At 32.3% G+C, this 22174-nt stretch overlaps 1 protein-coding gene across 4 annotated transcripts in view; it reads right to left on the bottom strand.

Annotated features, from left to right (window-relative positions):
* Positions 1-22174, bottom strand: part of LRP1B (LDL receptor related protein 1B) — a 1941900-nt gene that overhangs the window by 70519 nt on the left and 1849207 nt on the right. For all 4 annotated transcript variants that reach the window (XR_013518953.1, XM_078327882.1, XM_078327883.1 and 1 more), the window contains 4 exons: positions 17608-17724; positions 15771-15944; positions 13920-14045; positions 7513-7677 (listed from right to left, as the gene is read on the bottom strand). Coding sequence is in view for 3 of the 4 variants with exons in the window: in XM_078327882.1 (XP_078184008.1) it covers positions 7513-7677; positions 13920-14045; positions 15771-15944; positions 17608-17724 (582 nt within the window). In the remaining variant the exon portion in view is untranslated. The remainder of the gene's footprint in view (positions 1-7512; positions 7678-13919; positions 14046-15770; positions 15945-17607; positions 17725-22174) is intronic.

Genomic DNA, 22174 nt, shown 5'->3' with positions numbered 1-22174 from the left:
ACTCGCCACCATGCCCAGCTAATTTTTTTTTTTTTTTTTTTTTTAGTAGAGACGGGGTTTCACCATGTTGACCAGGATGGTCTCGATCTCTTGACTTCGTGATCCACCTGCCTCGGCCTCCCAAAGTGCTGGGATTACAGGCTTGAGCCACCAATTATTATTATAAATCTCCTTCATATACATACATATATATATATATGTATGGACATACACACACATATATTATATTGGTTCTTTTTCTTTGGATGATACAAATACATATGCATACAATAAATGGAGATTAATTCTATTTATTTATACTATTGTTCTTCATAGATAGAAATTCTCTGCATCTATCTTCTAAAATGTTACAGCAAGTGTTCATACCACAAAATCATAATAATACACTCTTATAATTTTACTTGATAACAAATAATACCTAATGTCAAATACGGTGAAGATGTAATAAAATCACTAATCATCTATAAACAATAATAAAAATTTTTAAGGACTATAATTTTATTTAAATATTGTATTACTCATAAGAAAAATGGAAATATCTTGGAATCTCATGGAGTTCTTTAAATTTCACTTATATCAGATGTCCCTTACATAGCAAAATCTCTCAGTAAAAATGGCTGATTATAAAGTATTTCATTACTAATATTTAAAGGAACATCATCAATTTTGTGCAGTGAACAAGTACAAATTTGATTGCCACAAAGGAATGCTAGCAAAAGTAATTCCTTCTGAGTTTTCTGTGAGATGGTGACTGCTTATTATTTCTCTTCAGTAGACAGATACATGCTACTGAGTATTAATAGGCTGCTCTCTTTTTAAGTCAATTTTGAATTCATACTCATTTGCCTATGTGAACCATGACACTTACCTCCATTTAACTTGGTCCTGGTTGGTCAGTCTGGTGCTTTCAAATTTTTATCTTTGTGTATAATGTTTTATTCCTACTAGTTTTATGTGTACGCATGATTCTTTAGTTCATTTGGTCTGATAAGAACATTGAGTGTAAGGAATAACAGTATTTAAGTGACACTTAAACTGCAGAGCGTATTTATAAATGTTTATGTTTAATGCCCTTCTATGAAAACACTATCAAAATGTGACATAATACTTACTTCAAACATGTTTGCTATTTGGACAGTAGCCACATTCCTGTCCCTTTATATAGCATAGACATCATAAAGTAAGACAAACTACTACCATGTCATCCAGTTAGTTACAGGACTGCAATCGAAAAGCCTATCTGGTGACCTCTTGTCCTCAAGATTACTCTCCATTGTGAATCTGTCTTGACTTCAGATTTCTATTCAAGTAATAAAAGTTTCGAATGCTTTTAATAAAAATGCTAGTCTTTTCAATAAAGAGATTTGACATTCTGCTTTTCTACTTAATGTAATGTTTTCCTGGTCTTAAAGTGAGTGTCCATTTATGAGTAATTTTAGTAAGTTGACTATAGCTGTCAGGTTTTCTTAAGTATCACAAAGATTACACAGGACTATTCAGTGAAGCCTGACAAAGAAAAGGAAGAATTGTAGGCTTTATCTAGCTCTCTCTCAGGTACTTCTTAATATATTCTGAAATGCTTCAATTATAGGTCACAATTTATTTATACTTCTGGAAGGTTTATTTTCAGACAGCACTGTGGAAATAAGACTGAAGCATTTTTGTCTTTTCTGTGAATATAAGTAAGCTAACTTAAGCCTTCTAACATTAGCCCAGAGAGCCGTAAGATTGAATAGTTTAGGATTGCTCTAACCATATGTTCCAAACGAATCACTAACTGTGACTCATGAAGCCAGGAGCAAAATTAGACAGAACCTTACTTTTATTCTCTCACAGGTATCTTGCTAAGATTCAAAGAGAGAGAACAGTGTCTGGCACTCAGTAAGCAAGCAATAAAAATAATTATCATAATCCTGATGATATTTTAATTTCTAAATTAATAATTTTTCTAATGATTATTTTTGTTATTTTAATTTTTAATAACAGTAATACATATTAATTGTGGGGTATCTGGAAAATACAAAAGTATAAAGAAGGATCTATGTATACATACTTTCTCTACTAGGCTCATATTATACAGCAGTGGTCTATCGTGTTCTTTTTGAATTTAAGTTTCTATCTCCAAATTTATAATAATACAAATAACACAATTGAATGCTGTTACTTCTAAATTTTGTTCTTTTCTTTGCGACATAATCCTCGGGACACATTTCAAAAAGTGTTAATATTTAGTAAAAGGACATTGACAACTTTTTAAACTCTTGCTGAGTATTTCAAAATTGCTTGCTGCAAAGTTTGTAACATTATCATTTTCTTCTGGTAGTGATTTGTAAATGCTGGTTTCATCCATGTCTGACTGATCTCCTCCTCCACTTTCTACTCCCTAAACTCTTCCATACATATGTCATAGATACTTAGCTTTTTCCACTTTTTTATAATGCTTTCTGTGTTTAGTTTTACTTGCTTTGTTAGAGTTATAATTTCCTATATCTCATACTTGTTAAATTATATTCTTCCTTTTGTGTTTACAATTTTAACATCATTAGTTATTTCCCTGCGAATGACCATACTGCCCAAAATAATCTATAGATTCAATGCAATTTCTATCAAAATACCAAAATCATTTTCCCCAGAATTAGAAAAAACACTCCTAAAATTCATATGGAACAAAAAAGAGCCTAAATAGCCAAAGTAATTATAAGCAAAAAGAAACTGGAGGCATTACATTACCTGACTTTAAATTATACCACAAAATTATAGTAATCAAAACAGCATGGTCTGGCCTAAAAATAGACACATAGATCAATGGAATAGAATGGAGAACCCAGAAATAAAGCCACATACTTACAGCCAACTGATCTTTGACCAAGTAAACAGAAACATACAATGAGGAAAGGACACCCTATTCAATAATGATGCTGGGGAAACTGGATTGTCTCGTGCAGAAGAATAAAACTTGAGCCCTAACTCTCACCATATACAAAAACAAACTCAAGATGAATTAAAAGCTTGCATATAAGAACTGAAACTATAAAAATGATAGAAAAAACTTTCCTGGACCCTGGCCTAAGGAAAAATTCATGACTAAAACTTCAAAAGCAAAGGCATCATAAACAAAAGTAGATAAATGGTACTTAATTAGACTAAACTGCTTCTGCACAGCTAAATAAATAATCAGCCTACTGAAAAGACAACCTGAAGAATGGGAGAAATTACTCACAAATTATGCATCTGACAAAGGGCTAATATCCAGAATCGAAAAGGAACTTGAACAATGCAACTTTAACAAAAAAACCCAAATAATCTATTTAAAGACACTTTTCAAAAGAAAACATACAACAGCCAACAAGGATATAAAAAAGGTCAAAATAAATAGTCATCAGAACAATGCAAATAAATAAAGATCACAATGAGATACCATCTTACACCAGTTAGAATGGCTAGTATTAAAAGCCAAAAAATAACAGATGGTGAGGATGTAACAACAAGGGAACAGTTACACACTGTGGGTAGGAATGTAAATTAATACAGCCTCTATGGAAAACAGCATGGAGATTTCACAAATAACTAAAAATAGAAGTATCATTTGATACAGCAATTACACTACTGAGTATATTCACCTAAAAGGAAAAATATCATTATATCAAAAAGATACTGCACATGTATGTTTATAACAGCACTATTCACAATAGCAAAAATATGGAATCAACCTACGTGTCCAACAATGAATGACTGGATAAAGAAAATGTGACGCATGCACGTGCGTGCGCGCACACAAACACACACACACACCATGCGATAAAACTTAGCCATAGAAAAGAATAAAATCATTTTTTGTAGTAACATGGATGAAACTGAAGGCCATTATATTGAGCAAAACATCTTGGAAAGTCAATTACATGTTCTTATTTACCACATGTTTTTATTCCTCTAAGTAGAAGCTAAATAATGTGCACACATGATCATAGTGTGAAATTGTAGACATTGGTGAATTGGAAGTGGGGAGAAGAGTAAAGGATGAGAAACTGCTTACTGGGTACCACGCACATTATTCAGCTAATGGTTACAGTAAAAGCCCAGACTTCACTACTACACAATATATCCATGTAAAAAACTGCACTTGTATTCCCTAAATTTACACAAATGAAAAACACAGCTCAAAAAAGGCAAGTAAAACCAAATATCCCGTCTTCAGCAATCCCTAAACATAACTAATACCTATGTAAAGGGAGCTAAGATGCAATGATTGATTTAAATAAAAGGCCTCATTCAAGTAAGAAGTGAAAGAAAAGCAAAGATGGGCAGGCTAAATGTACCTTGACTCTTTATTAAGATATTAGGACACTGTGTACTTTATACCTGAGGTACATATGTGACCTGAGATTCTTGAGTACATGTGTTTTGTCATTAGTTTTGTAATATTCCAAAGTTACCCAAAATTCCTGGCTTAACTTGACTTTAAGAAATTCTACCATCTGATTTGAGGACAGTTACTAAGACAGAAAGCCCTTGAATAAAGAGAAGGAATGCTTTCTTCATCTATATGCCTCTTACTATCGGGGTATTTTCCATGCAGACAGGATTCTGATTTTATTTCCTTCCACAACAGGGGCCTCTTTCATCCTCTTGTTTTATTTCTGGAAACAAAACCTTCACTGCCAAAGCCCTCAGATGTGATGGCAGGGAGAGCTACAGTGACAGCTTCTGCCTTCTTCCTGTGGTATTCACTTAAAATATGCAATTCAAATGTATTGCCCGCTATACCCCAAATTGTACTTTCACCTCTTAACCTAGCTAATTCTGCTTTTGCATATTTCCAAACTCCCAAAGTAAGATCTGCTTTCCCTTTGCATAACTCCAAACTTTAGGAGTGGAAGAAAGTATTTGGGAATGTTGTCTCAAATGTACAAACCCTCTAGCTCCATTCCTCTAAATCTACTGGGTAGGAAAGGTTGACTCACTTTGATATAAACATTAAAAGACTAAATAACAGACCTATAACAGTAAGAAAATACTAAACATGAATATACCATAGAGAATAAATGTTCATAAAAGTAAAGATTAAATGTAGCTGTTAACAACATAAATGCCTTAATGATATCCATGATGCATAAAAACTTTCAAAAAATTTTCTCTGTTTTCAAAAATAAATGCCTAATTAATACTATGCTTTACTCTGATTTCAATTATTTTGTCAAAAGCAAATTTTACCTTAAATCTATCATCCTATGAGCAGGTCATAAAAATGAACTACATGGATTCTTATTAATATAATCAATATCAAAATATTCCAATTTTTAGTATCTTTTTATATGAATATAGCTAATATATTTTATTTTTAGTGTTCATTATTACAAAAAATAACCTTAAGGAATGAGAAAAACTAATTCCTACATGTAAAATTTTAATTATGCCTCACACATGCATAACTAGTGACATTTCTTTTGTTCAATTATTATTGTTCTATACAACTGTCTTAAACTCATAAATTTTAATTAAGGCTGCCCCAAACCCTAGTTATGTAGTGTCCACATAGGAATTTGCCAAAAGGCTTAACTGAAGTTAACCAACAATGTATAAATCCATGAATTGCTCATGGGATTTGTTTAACAAATTAATATTTGGTGTAAATAATGAAGTTCTACAGTCTATAGTACCAAACAATGTTTTTATAGTTTATAAAACCGCGTTTTAGAAGTAGAAAATGCTTTCTAAATGACTTAATTAGATATTATATAATTATTAATTATTAGATGCTATAAAATAAACTACATGTCTATATCGCAGGTTGAATCCATATGAGAACTCATTCATATTATTAATTTGAATTTTTTCCCTGAAAATATTACTTCTGTAAATCAGGATATGATAACTTTGTGCACACATAAAGTTGAACTACAGATTTTGAGCATGCAGCAAATTTTAGACAAATTATTTGAACTAAACATTAAAAGTTGTGCTGTATCTATATACAACTCAGGATCCATCAACAGGACAGTAAATTCAATGTTTTGTAGAGATTTGTCCCTGCGGATGCATTGCAGGTTCAATAGATAGCAATAGTTTGGAATTTCAAATTGTTTACTTGGCCTGAATATTTTTAAATATAAATAAAGATAAATCATCCAGCTATAACACAATGGTTTTCATTATCTCAATAAGAAAATTGTTACCAATTAAATAATAAAACTTCCAAACAAGTCATTTTGCATGAGAAAACGTTTTCCCTAAAGGAGATATTATGTGTGTTACTAAACTACACACTCGTATTCTTTGAACCTGGGTTCTTTTTTATATATTCAATAAAGGATGCAGTACTACAATTTCCCCTGTAGTAATAGAATATACTTTATGAACTAGCTTCCCTTAGCATAATAAAAATATATGGTAAGACTCCTGGTGCCTTTTATATTTCAATCTAATAAAACTTCTGAATATATTTTCAGAATGCTATTAAGTAGTTAGAATAATTTCATTATCAATTAATAAGACAAAAATATTTATAGACATAAAATTATTAAACTTTTACTGTTAGAATGCATTTCAGAAACAGCTTGATTTTTCTGATCCACACTGAAAATTCTTCATGTAGCTCTTTCAATTACACTACTTTAAATACTTCAAAAAATAGTATAAACAATAGAAGCAGTGAAAACTCCCAGTAAGATAAAAATTAACCATGTAGGGAAATGTGAAAACCATGTAGACTGATTTTCCATTTCACTAACTAAATTTGCATTTATGGTGGTAAAATTAAATGTGCATAGATTGTACTATAAAAGTTCTATAATATCCCTTATGCTGAATATTAGAATTTGCAAATTAGATTTTTATTATGCATTGGGATTATTTTTTTCTCATGGAACATATTTTAAATTTAATACAAGTCAGTAGAAGAATATGTTTCTATGTTCATTTATGTGCTGTACAGAACACCTTCTGCAAACAAGGCTACTGCATAAATTAATAATAATCTCAAATATATCCTAAGACATAGAAACCTGATATTTTCAAAGCATATTATGTCATACAGCACAATGTCAAAAGAGTAGTTACAATTTTAGATGGGAATCAGGATGCGATTAGATTCTCTGTTACAGTTTATTTACATTTAAAATGATCCTAATTTTCAATAACAATTGATTTTTAGCATTAGGAAAACTGTGCAATTAAAAAAAAAAAACAAACTTTGGAGTCAAACATAGTAAACTTGAAAAATTGGCTCTACTCATCATTCTGAGGCAGGGGCAAATTTCTATTAACATTGAGCCTGTCACATGGTGCATGCCCAACCCATGGTAATGACCATTAGTGTTGTTAAATTTTTTGCTTGAACTTTTATATACTGAATTTAGAACTAATGTCGTTGATTTAATTTTGTGTTAGTATATTGTAGTAATGTGTTTTTTATTAAGATATTAGAAGGAAGTATATTTGTACCATTAAATATTTTTGATTCAATTATAAAGAAAATGCAAAAGATTTGAAATACAATTACATGGAAATATTTACCTAGAACTGATGGTATACAAGTTCCTCCATTCTGGCAGTAGTTGGTACAGTGGTTGACTTCACATCTTTCTCCTGAATAACTAGGCCAACAGTGACACCTCAAATCACCCTTCTCATTGAAAATGCACCTTCCTCCATTTTCACAAGTTAATTTACATGAATCATCTGTTTATGAGAAGAAATGTAAAAATTAGCATATTGTCAGGGAGTAATTGAATAAAAGCAATTCAAATAGATACAACATTTCAATATTAGGATCTTTTGTTTCCATAAAATAATTACCCCAAGTACAAAAGTAGAAAAAAAAGTAATATTGGAAAACAGATTCTAATTGTTGAATGGTAAATGGTAAATATACATATTAAAATAATGTATATTCTTCTTTAAACTTAAAGCATTATTAACCTTTTCTTATATTTCTAGAATATTAAATGATAAAACTAACTGAAACTTTGTAAAAGTAATATATTTTCATCTTCTTTCTTTATTATTTTATTGAGACAGGATCTTGCTCTGTCACCCAGACTGGTGAGCAGTGGCATAGTCATGGCTCTCTGCAGCCTCAACACACTGGGCTCCAGTGATCCTCCCACCTCCACTTTCCAAGTAGCTGGGACTATAGTGTGCACCACCATACTTGGCCAATTATTACTTTTTTTTTTGTAGAGACAGGGTCTCACTATGTTGACTAGGCTTCTAAAAGTCATATATTTTCCACCCAACAAATTGTCTTTATAATATGAGCCAACATAGCTTATTTTTAGGAATAGTTAATATTAAAAAGAAAACTTTAAATTTGTAAAATAAATTTATAGCATACACACATACACACCCACACACAATTTGTTCTATAATGTATGTATGATTATACACAGTATAGAGAAATGTTTACATGAAGACATACTCTTTGATGTTGGTCTTTATTAAGCATATATAAATGTCCCAAACTAAAAGTCATTGAGATTTAGTACAAGTTAGTGATAGAATAATGACAGAAACATTTCCATATGTAACATTTGTCCCAAATGATTCTGTACAATCTATCTACTTAATAATATTTTGATTGAGAATAAAAAGATTGGACATTCCTTAGGGGAGCAAAATTATTTTTAATAATTTGGAAAGTATGATTTATGATAAAGATAGGTTTGAAGCCATTTTCAAGGTTATTTTTTCTTGCATATTGACATGGCCTTCTCTATTAGAAATGCTGCTTTGCTTTGAGCAACATACAGTGTTCAATGGAACAAAACTGATGGATAAACTTGTAATAAGCATTGTATTCTAGAATATGCCCTTTGCTATAGTAATGTCTATTTTATAGTTAAAGTAGGTAAAATCAAAACAATCTATAATCCTTATTCAAGATGCACTGGCACATAGATGGCAGAAGCTTGAATATACCACTGCAATGATTTCAGGAGCATCTTAAAGCACCTCAGTGACTTCAAATGACACAATGATTCAAGTATCATGTCCACTGTCATAAATAAGAACTGTGAGCAGTGCCATACATTTCTGAGACTCGCCTCATTGCAGAGAAAAGTTTCAAATACATTGCCATGTAGGCAGGCTTCAGATTGGCATTACTAAAGTTTGTAATATGAAGAACTCTCTCATGATGTAATATAAATATATTTTCAAAAGAGTACTGTGGTATAACGAAATCTGTATTTAGGTCTTAGTTTTGCTGCTTACCACGCATACAAGTTACCTGATTTGAGCCTCGCTTACTTCACTTCAAAATGTCCTTAATGATAAATACACAAGTTAACTCAGGTTTGTAAGAATAGTAAATAAGAAATTGGAATAAATATAAAATTATAAAACTTTGTAAATATTAAGTACGTAAGTGTAAATATGTACTATACAGACATATACACAAATGAAAATTTGACTTCCAGCCCTTATCTATTGTATCTAGACTAGGAGAAAGATGAAGAGCTGACAGTTGGTGTCCAAGATGTACTGTGGAATTTCAACAGGCAATTGATACACTCATTTGTTAAAGTAAGTAAGTAGCATTTTTATTCAGCATTACTGACTGAACGCCCACAAGGTTACTGAGGATAGAGCTCCAGTAGAATAACATCTATGGGTGAGCACTGGAGGAAATGAATGATTCATTCATTTCTGACCAGGAGAATTAGGAGGGAACACAAGGAGGACAGGAAATGGAGGGGTGGTTTCAAGTTGGCATACTAAATTGAAGATGTCTATGCAGATGTAAGTGGGAATTTCCAGCAAATAATTGAATACAGAAGTCAGACTCCTAAGAAATATGTGGAGTGGAAATATGTTTGTTTAATTTAAAATTTATCAAAACCTTTCTAACTCAGTCAACATTATTTATCCTAATAAAGGTTATGGATGTGAACAGTAAAGATAAACATTTAAGGCATTATAATCATAGGTAGGATTATTATGGGTTACTCATTATTATCTGTAAATTCTAAGAAAATCACAAAAATATTCAAAATCCCTACATGTTGGGGTATGCACATTACTATAACATGCCTCATTAGGAACCAGAAATTTAAAAGTACAATGCTGCCTCATGAAATGGAAGTAGAGGTACATTCTTTCAAAACCCATAATAATGGTTCCATAATGAAAAAGAAAGCTGCATTTATCAATAACTGAATCACCCCCCAGAAGCCAACCTCCAGCAATTATAATCAACTATAGGAAAAGCAGGTGAACACTTCCCCAAGGATTAGTAATATTTGATTTCAAATTTCTTACATGAAGATTAAAAATGTTCCGGATGCTCATAATTTTACAATAGCAGCAAGAAGAAGGCAAATAATTATAAAGAAATGAAAAGATTGACTACAGCAAAAGTTAATGTCAGAAAAAAATATAACTGGCATTTATCTTCACCAATCAATAATTCTGAAATCCACTCATTTATGTTCCAATTGAAGTGGTTCAAAACGTTTATTTTTCAAGACCTATATGTGTAAAAGCTAATTTGAGTGTTTTTATCACTTTGACTAAATGTAGGATTTTCTCTTAAATTACAAGAATGGGCTTTGAGGTTTCTGAAACCATGCCTTTTAAGCAAGGTTGAAAGAGAAAAACACATCTCCAAAAATGTTTTAGATGTGGATAAGTGTGTATTTAGATAAGCAAGATTTCTTTCAGACCTAAAATGATACAATTTGGAGATTAAACGGAGAAAAAAAAACTTGTTTCATTTTCTTACCTATTTCAAAGTGACACATTGGTTTTAAAGGGCTATGTGTCTACTTTTTGCAAGGTATTGTGCTGTCTGTTCTATGCATGTTATTGCTAGAATTTCCAGTAACTCTGGAAATGGGTTCTCTGGGCGACACAGAGACACTGGGATGTATTGTGTGATGATCAACAGAGTGGACCACCTACATTCACCCTGGAAATTTACTAAGGAATGTTAGACAATCAAACGAGCTTCTAATGCTGCCATTTTATCTGTAAAGTAGGGGAAATTACTAGGTAATAAAATGTGAATATTAAATAAATATGTACGTATACAAATATACATAGAATTATGTTTTCCTCATATATTTTCAAAATATTTAGTAGTGATAGTAATATTAGTAGTATTTATTACTAATAAAATGTTACATAGAATAAACTGAGACCAAGGGAGGCAGGTATAGTATAAAATCCAAGGACAACAAAGTCGTTTAAGTGGTAGACCTTGACCTAATCTAAAGTTTCATCTCAGCCCTGCACTAGGTCACATCCTTGCAAGGTATTCAGAGAGTTTAGTTTGTTAGATACATAATTTGGACCAAATAAAGAGGAAAGGAGGAGGATTACATAGAAAAGAGAGTGGAAACAGGATTACATAAAAGAGGAAAGGAAAACCAACAAAAACTGTCTGAAACTTGACTCAAATAAATACTTGTACCATCGGAGGCAATGTAAAAGTCCCTTGGTAGCATTATTAGTTCATTTGTGTGTAATCCTAATTTCTGTCCTAGGTACCTCTCAAATTTTCTAAGTAGACCCAGTACACAGGAGGCACCTGTGAGGCCAATGGGTAAGGGATTATGTGGAACTGCTGAAGGTATGACATTTCTATAGAAAAGTTGTTCACATTTAAAGAATCTGTTTCTGAGAGGTTAAGTGGAATAGGTACCTTTGCAGTGTTTACCTCTGTGACATAGTCAGAACAGCGTTCAAGAAAGTGGTACTAACAATGTTCAGAAATGTTCACTTGATTTCTCTTATTCTCTCCACCATTGAGGTAACAGCTATGCTGACTGAGAGAATGGGTAGAGGGAAAGGGAGCATCCTAGTGGCATAATGGCATCCCTTTTCAATAATTGGCACCAAAGTGCCCATCCAAAATACCGATCATGATTCACACTTAGCTCTCTGTTATGAACTTTCCAACTTTATTACTCAAAACCGGGCTTCACACTTCTCCACACTAACTAAAATGAATGACTCATTATTTTCTTTACATACCATGTTTCCATATCTTCTCAGACACTTTTCCTGTCTCTGTGTCCTCCTCCCTCCCTCCCATTTAATCTCAACTCAATCTGCCTTTGTAGACCTTGTTTAAATGTCATATACTATAGGAGATTTGGACTGATCCCCTATTTGAAGAATAATCTGGATTCTCACAATAGTTTTAACGCTGTGTCTTCTCTTGTGTCACGGTCCACATCAGTATCTATTTATTGGTGCTTACGTTATTTATCAAGTCATCTTTTCAACCCCTTCAGCTCTGCATATCCAACGCTTAAAGGGTATATATTAAATGAAAGTGCTATAATGGTTTTAGACATTGACTGCCTTATAAAGGGCAAAAGTCTTCAAATTGGATGTACCTTCATCAGAAAACAAGAAGAAAATCATGCAGGGGTGGAGATGCTGACTGAAGGTAAAGAGCCAGAGTCCATGCCAGGAGTACATTCTAGCAGAGGGGAATATAACAAGTAACAACCCCTGGCATGAATAATGTTTGTACCTTGTTGGAAAATGTTTGTTGTGACCCTCAAGTGATTTTGGAGCACTGCATTTTTCTTTTTTTCCCTTTTTGTGGAGAATGGGTACTTGGTACATCGCCCAGGCAGGTCTCGAACCTCTGGGCTCAACTTAACTTCTGGCCTCTGCCTCGCTAAGTGCTGTGATTACAGATATGATCCACCACGCCTGGCAAGAGCACTGCCTTTGTGTCTGTGACATAAAACGTAGTACATGTTGTCAGGTGTGGTGGTTCACCCCCGTAATCCCAGCACTTTCGGAGGCAGAGGTGGGCAGATCACCTGAGGTCAGGAGTTCAAAACCAGGCTGGCCAATATGGCAGAACCTCATCTGTACTAAAAATACAAAAAAAAAAAAAAAAAAAAAAAAAATCCAGGCATGGTGACACACACCTGTAGTCCCAGTTGCCCAGGAGGTTGAGGCAGGAAAATTGTTAGAATTCAGGAGGTGGAGGTGGCAGTGAGCTGAGATTGTGCCACTGTACTCCAGATAGGGTGACAGCAAGACTCCATCTCAATAAGAATAAATAAATAAATACATAAAATAAAATAATTTTTAAAAGTACTATGTGTGGATTTTTTTTCTTTTAGTAACAATATTTCTTCCCATTATAGCTAATGTCTTGAATGTGAGGAAATTTATTTATTGTCAGTCTAACTGGATATTCAAGAGACATATGTTCTTTCCCTTTGCTATCACGCTGTTTTGTGTTTTATTTTATTTTATTTTTTGTCATTTAATACTTAGCATCTGAAATAATGTTTCAATTTTTATTTATTACTCCAGCTTCTAGCGTCTGAAATACAAACTACATGAATGAAAAAACTTATCAGTTTTGTTTCTAAGTTAGTTTTTAGGTTTTACATTATTGTTATGCCATGTTCATAAGCCCTCAAAATATTTATTATTATTATTATTATTTGTAGTAATAGTGGCAGAAGCAGTAGCTGTAGCAGTATTATAAGTTCCATTTTACACAGAAGCTAAAATTTGGTTTCTAGATTAATTATCAATTTCTAAGTTAGCCTTTGTCACACAAGAGGTATTCAATATGAACATATTAAATAAATAAACAGATTTTTGGGCTGAGTTTAAACCTATAGCAGAATGTTGTTCTTAAAAAATATTATTGTCTTATCTAATACAACAAGAGTTACATAAAAATGCTTTTTGGGTCTGTGAGTGACTTTGAAGTTCTCGATCTGTTGTTAAGTGCCTGTAATTGCTGCTTTGTGAACAAATGTCTTCATGAACAGAAGTCTTCTCCAGAGAAGAGAATAGTTTACACGGGCATTAAAGAACAATTGCTATCAAGGTAGCTAAATTTATGATAAAGCAGATAAGTGTACTCAGTTTCACTAGTTGTAAAATTTTATGATAAGGATTAATTCATTATTTACAGAATAATGAAGTGTACCTACCTAACAGGCTGTCATCATTGCAGGTGCCATTAATCAAATATTTTCCTTCTGGACACACACAAGTGGCCCCAGAAGGATTCAGCAAGCAGAGGAATTCACATGCTAAATCCAAGCATGGATTGGGTACTGGTTAAACAAAACAAAAGAAAACAAGGAAATGTGCAAATCTAGATACAATAGGCTTCCAACGCATAAAATCAAATAAGGTGAAATGATTAATTAGCAATATTGAAAAGTAATCACATCAAATTTCCACTGGGAGTATCTTACTCAATGTCCTAATTCTCCTTTATAAGTGAAGAAAAATTACTACCCAATGTTCGTCATTAACAGTACGTTTGCCTTATTCACGTTTTCCAAAAGAGATAATAAATTATTCAAATATACTTTGTTATCCTTGCTTCTGGCTAATTGCTTTTGGCATAAGAGTGGGTCTTAGAACCTGAAGTACCATTGGAGCTGTGTTGAAAAGTATAGCCAATGGAAGTTTTGGGGGAATCTAACTTTCATTTTAGATCTTCACAGAGCTGTTCTAATGGAAAAAAACAGTGCCCACCCTCCGCCTTTTATTTATTAACACAAAGGATTAAAATGCATATGTAACTTTTCAGTTCAAGGTAAAAACAAATAAAACATACAACTTAAAAAATGTCTAAAATGGCTTCCTTTTCATCAAGTAGAAGTTTGTGTGCATATGTGAATATATGCCGTACTTATTTTAAATTTTTATCCAGTGTACAGCCTTTGCTGTCATAGCTGATTTTTGACCTTTCCTAGAGATTATTTTATTAGAAAATAATTAAGCAGGAATGGTACCCATAGTTGAGCTGGTGACTATGAGAGTGCCTTTTTTTTTTTTCCTGTAAGAACCACTATTCAAATGCCAATTACATTCAAGACAGGGTTTTATTTGTTTACTTTCCATGAATGTGGCAATATTCAACTATGAATATGAATTAAACAAAACTAGAGGATGACAGAAAGTGTCCTCATATTAACCTTGGAACCTTATGGGACAAATTATTGGTAAAGAGCAGCAAGACTTTGGATAGAATTGAGGACTTTTTAGGAAACTATATTTTGTTTCATTCTGTTGTGAGAACTGATTTGAATAAACACCAATTGCTATCTTTCCAGATAAATGCACCAGACAGGATAAAATCCATTTCATTTGCCATAAAGAGTAATTATAAAAAAAAGTCTTGAACAGCATCTTGAAGAGTGAACTGATACATAAAGACAGATTATTAGAACTTAAGCCACATTATTATTTTTCATTTTGTTCTTAAATTTTTTTGATAGCTGTGTTTGAAACATATTTTTCAAGAGAATTTCCTTAATTACCTTAACGATTTACCCACTGCTTCCTAGGAGGGGGGAGTAACAATAATAAGTATATACAATACATCAGAGAAAATATACAACTCTTCTTGGGAAGAGTTCATTTTGTATATATTTAAGAATAGAAGGTGAATACTATGGTAGTTACTTGTTGGTTAGTAACAAGAGTCAAAATGATGAACAAATAAATTATCTTACTTGTATAGTTCATCTATATACTCACAAAATTCTATTAAGAATTTTAGAAGTGGAATAGCAGATTATCGTAACAAAGATAATTTTAATTTCAAGAAAACTTGGCCAAATGCTAAAAAATTTCCCTGTTATGGCAGAAATAAAATAGCTATATTTTGACTCCGGTAACTGAAAAAGTCTAGTGACATCAAAATCAAAGTTACTTAGCTTACTGGGGTTCAGACATTTACATAGTTAATATATTTTAAAATATATTTGTGAGAGATATAAGAAAAAATTACCAATACAGATAACTTCATAACATATGATACTTACAGTTTAGTTGTTTATAACGATGAGATATCAAAACACCTTTTGTTTTATCAATATTTAAAGCTAAGTATTCTACTGAACCATGGCCAAATTTTTGTACTCGAAATACACCATTTTTGGGGCCTGCTCCATATATGTAGTCTTCAAAGATATCGATCCTATGTGGATGTAATAAGCCTGGAATTTAAAAAGTTAGTATTGAAAGTTTTAATGTACATACTCAGACTTTTAAAACTATGTTTATCCAAGACTATATTGAAATTCTTATTCCTATTTAAAAATAAACTTTTAGGATTGGAATATTTATATTATCTATGAAGTTCTTAGAATTAATATATCTAAAGTAAGGATATGCAGTATAGTAAATATGTCACTCAAAACATAAAAATACACTTCCATTATCACTTTAATAATCTTTACCATCACAAAGCATTTGCTGGGGATTATTATTTGCAGACTAATCCTCTATGCTATACAGTTGACAGAGAAAAGCCAGTGTCATCTGTGGCATAAAAGCAGTTAGTTTACACAACTCAGTTTGTGTTCTGGATCAAATAAATGATCAAATTACATGCCTGAATGACTGGTTTATTAAGCAATCATTAGTCGATTTTAAAGAGTAAATCCAAAAATATTTGACATCACTATTGTCCATTTTAGAAATGGAATAAACAAATGGTAAATGATGATCATTCATCTGACTCATTTGGCTAAAAATAATACTAACCATTATTTTCACATTTTGGGACTCACTTTCAGAGATTTTATCAAAAGAATAATTATTCTAACTTTTGAAGCTGTAATATGTAACAAATAAAATGACAAAACTTATATTTTACTAATAACCTGGAGGTTGTCTTTATATTTGTATATTTTTCTTCGTAATTTCATGAAATAGTAAAGTTTGCACTAAAGCCTAGTTAACTTAATTGTAATTAATTATAGGGAAGTAGAATTTTTTTTTTATCTGAGGTCATTGATAGGAAAAAAACACACTTTAGGCAAAGGCCCAATAAAAAATTGATTTAATTGTTTTTCTTTCAATTTCCCCATTTGTGTTTAAAAAAAAAATCCAGAAGCAAAGCTATATTCAGTAAATATATAACATGCAACTATAAAAATCTCAAATGGATATGATGAATAATTTGTGGTTACAAAAAACTGTGGGAAGGGGTTGAAGAAGAGAAAAGAAAGTGAAACAGAAAAGGGAGAAATTAGATTCAGCAGAAAGAACTGAGACAGCAGGCAGAAAAAAAAGTGTGAGGAACAGAAGGGAGCTGGAAAAAATGAGAGAGTAAAAAATAGGAGGCAGGCGGAGAGGTGGGTATAAAAGCGGTATAACAACGGAAGAGCACAGTAGATTGGGTGGTCACTGGTGGTAGAGTTAAATGGTCATTTTTGATACATTGCTGTTTATATGAATAAGGGTATCCTTCAGTGGTAACAATCATCACTGTGATATTTTGCTATATACAGTAACTCATTTTTGGCTTGTTATCATTGCAATTTGAAACAAAAGTTTGTGTTCACAGGTGCTGACCTTGACTACTAAAAGTGTTCTGCTCAGAATGGAATAGCATGGAAGCCACAGAATAAAATTATTTTCTGAATCTGGGCAGCAATGGCCATGTTTGTCCAAGTCAAGATGGACAAACTTCTGACCTGGCCCCTTTGTTTTTCCAGTAGGTATGAACATTTTAATTACTAGTAAGAGTTATAAGTTGCAAGGAGAAAGAATTTAAGAAAATCCAGAATGCAAAGCATCCATACTTATGTTTATGTATTTGTATCTAACACTCTCGGTAACAATCAAAAATGAAGACAAAAGCACTTCACAAACCTTGTTTGCTGCTGACGGAAACTACTGAATTAGAGCCATCATACAGAACACTGCCAATGATGGAGAGCTCAAAGTCAGCCCAATATATGCGTTCACTAAAATAATCCACAGCCAAACCTGCAAAATCAACATATATAAGACAAATAGTACAAATAAATTTGAAATTTTTCAAAATCATACTTTTGCTTCTTATTGTGTAATTACAGGTGACATTTGTCTTCAATCATCATAGAAATTACACAGTGCCCATCATGATACTGTAGAAATCAGAAAAAATAACTCAGTCTTTATCTCAAATACGTGGGTTTGGAATACACGGCATTTACTTCACAAACTCTAGCAAAAGCCTGTTTCACATTGGAAAATCTGCCCTAACTATCCCTGCTACCCATATTTATGGTTGCTTAATTATAGCTATTCTCTAATAGACTTTTCCCTAATTCCATTTTCATCTTCATATTATACAGAGAATGAATTCATTACTTGAATCATTTATCCAACCATTATTTAAAATGAGTTAGTGTAATTATTTGTATTTTTAATTTTTGCAAGGAAGTATAGTTCTCAGAATATAAAAGGTTCATGTACTTAATTAAAAGACATATTAACCCATTAACAGTTGGCTGACAGTGTTATTGGACATCTGTGTACATGCTGAAGTTAATGTGACCAAAGATTGATGTTGGGCAGGTGTGGTGGGCCATGCCTGTAATCTCAGCACTTTGGGAGGCCAAGGGGGGCAAATCACAAGGTCAGGAGTTTGAGTTCAGTCTGGCCAACATGGTGAAACCGCATCTCTACTAAAAATACAAAAATTAGCCGAGTGTTGTGGCACATGCCTGCAATCCCAGCTACTCAGGAAGCTGAGGTAGGAGAATTACTTGAACCTGGGAGGCAGAAGTCAGTGAGTGGAGATCACACCATTGCACTCCAGACTAAGCTACAGAGTGAGACCCTGTCTCAAGAAAAAAAAAAAAAAAAAATGATGCTTATGGTAGGGAAGAATAAAAGGAAAGTTCTCAATTAAAGTTCTAGTGATTCTTAAATTAATTTTCTCTGAGACTGTTCATTTTTATCATAGGTAGATGTCAGTGAATGATAATGGACTGAAATAATACACAGTAAAAATAATATTTTTCTACTGTTTTAGTTTTAATTTTTGATTTCATGAATGTGATTGGAGTCCATTCAGTATCTTTTCATAAGATATCCTCAACACATAGAATATCTAAGAAAGCATACTTCCTTAAATATGGAAGAGTATTATGTATGACTCAGGAATTCTATAATAAATCTTCACTGCTGTAGATTAATTTTTGTGGCATAGCTACTGTCTAAATACAAAATACTACATAACCTGAAAGAACAATGCAGTTATATACCTTAGGAAACTGAAGAGCTTTCCTAATCAGAACACTGAATAAGCAACTGCAGTATATTTTAATGGCAAGGCAACTGAATGAAAGGTACTTTTGACTCTGTGCTAGACCTTTATTCCCATGTAACTGAACCAAGACTTAATAATAAGAATATAAATAATCCATGTTGGAAATCATTTGTGAATAATTCTTCAGTTAATTATAAATATTTAGCCTATGTGTAATCAAACTAATGTAATGTATAGAGATGTACCATGTGTGACCAGATTCTGAGAAATAATTTAACAATTAAGCAAGTGGTCCTTGTTTTACTGGTTTCTGCTCAATGAGTAATTTGCTCTTTGAAGTCATGTAAAAAGAGATTTTTTTTCATTTTCACATAGAATTATGAGTAATATGAACCACAAATTATCCAGTTTTTTTTTTTTTTTTTTTTTTTTTTTTTTTTTTGCTGCTGCTTCTATAGTTCAAAACAGCTGACTGAGAAGGGTTAAAAACATGTTTCTCTCTCCTTTACCAATGTGCTATAATAATGAAGTAGCTGAAACAAAAACCTGTTCCTGATAACATTAGTTTTACACTTAAAAATATTAATATTGGCAATCATGGAAAAGAAAAAACAATGAGTATGTAATCCAATTTAATCAACAATATTGTTTTGCAGACTCAGAGGCAGTAAAAGGTTTTCAAAAGCGTCACATATTGCATTATTGGTCTAGGTTGGTCTAAGGCATACCCGTCTTTATCAGCTCTGTCCACAGTTTGTATTATTGGATGGAATTACATCTAGATAAAAATTATATAACAAAGTTTATAGATGAGTGGAATTTATACTCCAGAAAATTCACAAATCAATAATTTTGATTTTTTTATTAAACCCTTTAATAAAAAAGATAGACTTCTAAATTAAAAAGTTAATAAAGGAATCAACTAACTTTTCCCATTACAGAGATGAGAATCAAGTTTATATGAATGAACAAGTTCATGTCTAACTTTAAAATATCACACCTTCTTTTGTTCTGTAATAAAGAACCAATAATAAAATGGGGGAAAATCAATTCTCAGGAAACTCATTCTTACCTGAACAGGGAAAGACGAATATTTGGAATCTAGTCAGTAGAACCACAGAAAATTAGAAATAAAATGCCATACTTCTTGTAATCAAGTATAATGGAATCACAGTTTGAAAGGTTTATAAAAGATAAAGATATACGCTTACTAAGTTTTAGTGACACAAGATAATGGAGCTAATTATGTAATCATTTGTTTTACATTTCCCTTGATATCAAGACTATTATTACACTTTTGGATTTTAAATTTCACTTTTGTTGAACTTTAAAATTTTCTAAGATCTACTAGTTTACCTATTTCCATCACAGGCTGGAAAAAATGAAAGTAAAAAGTAAAATGGAAAAAATCAAAATGTTATATGAAATGACTATAGTATGTAACACATTGACTTTTAAGAGGCAGGACTTGGAGAGAACAATAAATTTAAATCACTGTTTTTCAGAAATGGAGAAAAAGATTTTATACATTCTGTTTTAGTGGAAAGCCAAGATTTGTAAGATAGTAATAACCATTAAGTGTAAACTACTATATTCTTGATTTAATAGGTGATACAAGGAACCAAAGTTGGGGGGAAACTAGATACAAGCTGTTATAATGCAAATTTATTTAAAAAAATTTTTAGAAGTATTATTTGAGTTCAGTTGCCTATTTCAAGTTTTAGATTAGAAACTACATTAAAGTTATGTTTTTATACACAAATACACACAAACTTATTTCACACACACACACACACACCTATCTGTTTATATCAGTGTTGGTAAACTAAATTCAAGTAACAGTAAAATAATCCTAATATTTATATACACTTTATTTAATTAGAGACCTTGTGTTGGCCAATGAATTAGCTTAATGAATCAAACAATTATGAGTGCTCCACGGCCAGGATGTAGTTATTTATTTTCTTAGAAATTGCTGCAATTTGGAGGAGATAGTAGGCAACATAAATAAGATTTTAAATATTAAAGAATGTAGTTTGTATAGTTAAATATCAAAACATATAGTTTAAATAACAAAGAATATAGTTAAATATCAAATAATACAGTTTGAAATAAAACTGATGTAATACTACATACCCTCCTTACTAGATGCAAAGCTGGAAAGTGTCCTTGTCTGACACCCTGAATACTCATGGCTATCTCCCCTGTACCACACACTGCCATGTGCTATGTACAGAGCAAACAACAAAAGAGTTTATGCTCCTCAAACTTCAAAATAATAAGAGCCATTTATGACACACCCATAGCCAATATCACACTGAATAGGCAAAAGCTGGAAGCATTTCCCTTGAAAACTAGCACAAGACTAGAATGACCTCTCTCATCACTGCTATTCCACATAGTACTGAAATTTCTGGCCATGGCAATCTGGCAAGAGAAATAAATAAAGGGTATTCAAATAGGAGGAGAGAAAGGCAAACCATCTTTGTTTGCAGATCACACGATTCTATATCTAGAAAACTCCATTTTCTCAGCTCAAAAGCTTCTTAAGCTGATAAGCAACTTCAGGAAAGTCTTAGGATACCAAATCAATATGCAAAAATCACATGCATTCCTATACACCAACAATAGACAAGCAGAGAACCAAATCATGAACAAACTCACATTCACAATTGTTACAAAGACAACAAAATACTTAGAAATACAGCTAACAAGAGAAGTGAATAACCTATTCAAGGAGAACTACAAACCACTGCTCAAATAAATCAGAGAAAACACAAAGAGATGAAAAAACACACCATGCTCATGGATAAAAAGAATAAATATTGTGAAAATGTCCATACTACCCAAAGTAATTTATAAATGTAATGCTATTCCAATTAAACTACTATTGACATTTTCACCAAATTAGGAAAGAAGAAAAAAAACTACTTTAAGATTCATAGGGGCCAGGCTTGATGGCTCACACCTATAATCCCAGAACTTTGAGAAGTTGAAGCAGGTTTAACACTTGAGATCGGGGGGGCAGGGGTTCAAGACCAGCCTAGCCAACATGGTGAAATCCTGTCTCTACTAAAAATGCAAAAACAAGCTGGGCATGGTAGTGGGTGCCTCAAATCCCATCTACTTGGGAGGTTAAGGCAGGAGAACTGCTTGATCCCAGAAGGCAGAGGCTGCAGT

Source organism: Callithrix jacchus, chromosome 6 (assembly GCF_049354715.1).
Source record: "Callithrix jacchus isolate 240 chromosome 6, calJac240_pri, whole genome shotgun sequence".
NCBI lineage: Eukaryota > Metazoa > Chordata > Mammalia > Primates > Cebidae > Callithrix > Callithrix jacchus.
Note: the sequence above shows the minus strand (reverse complement) of the source record. Positions and strands in the feature narration are given on the sequence as shown.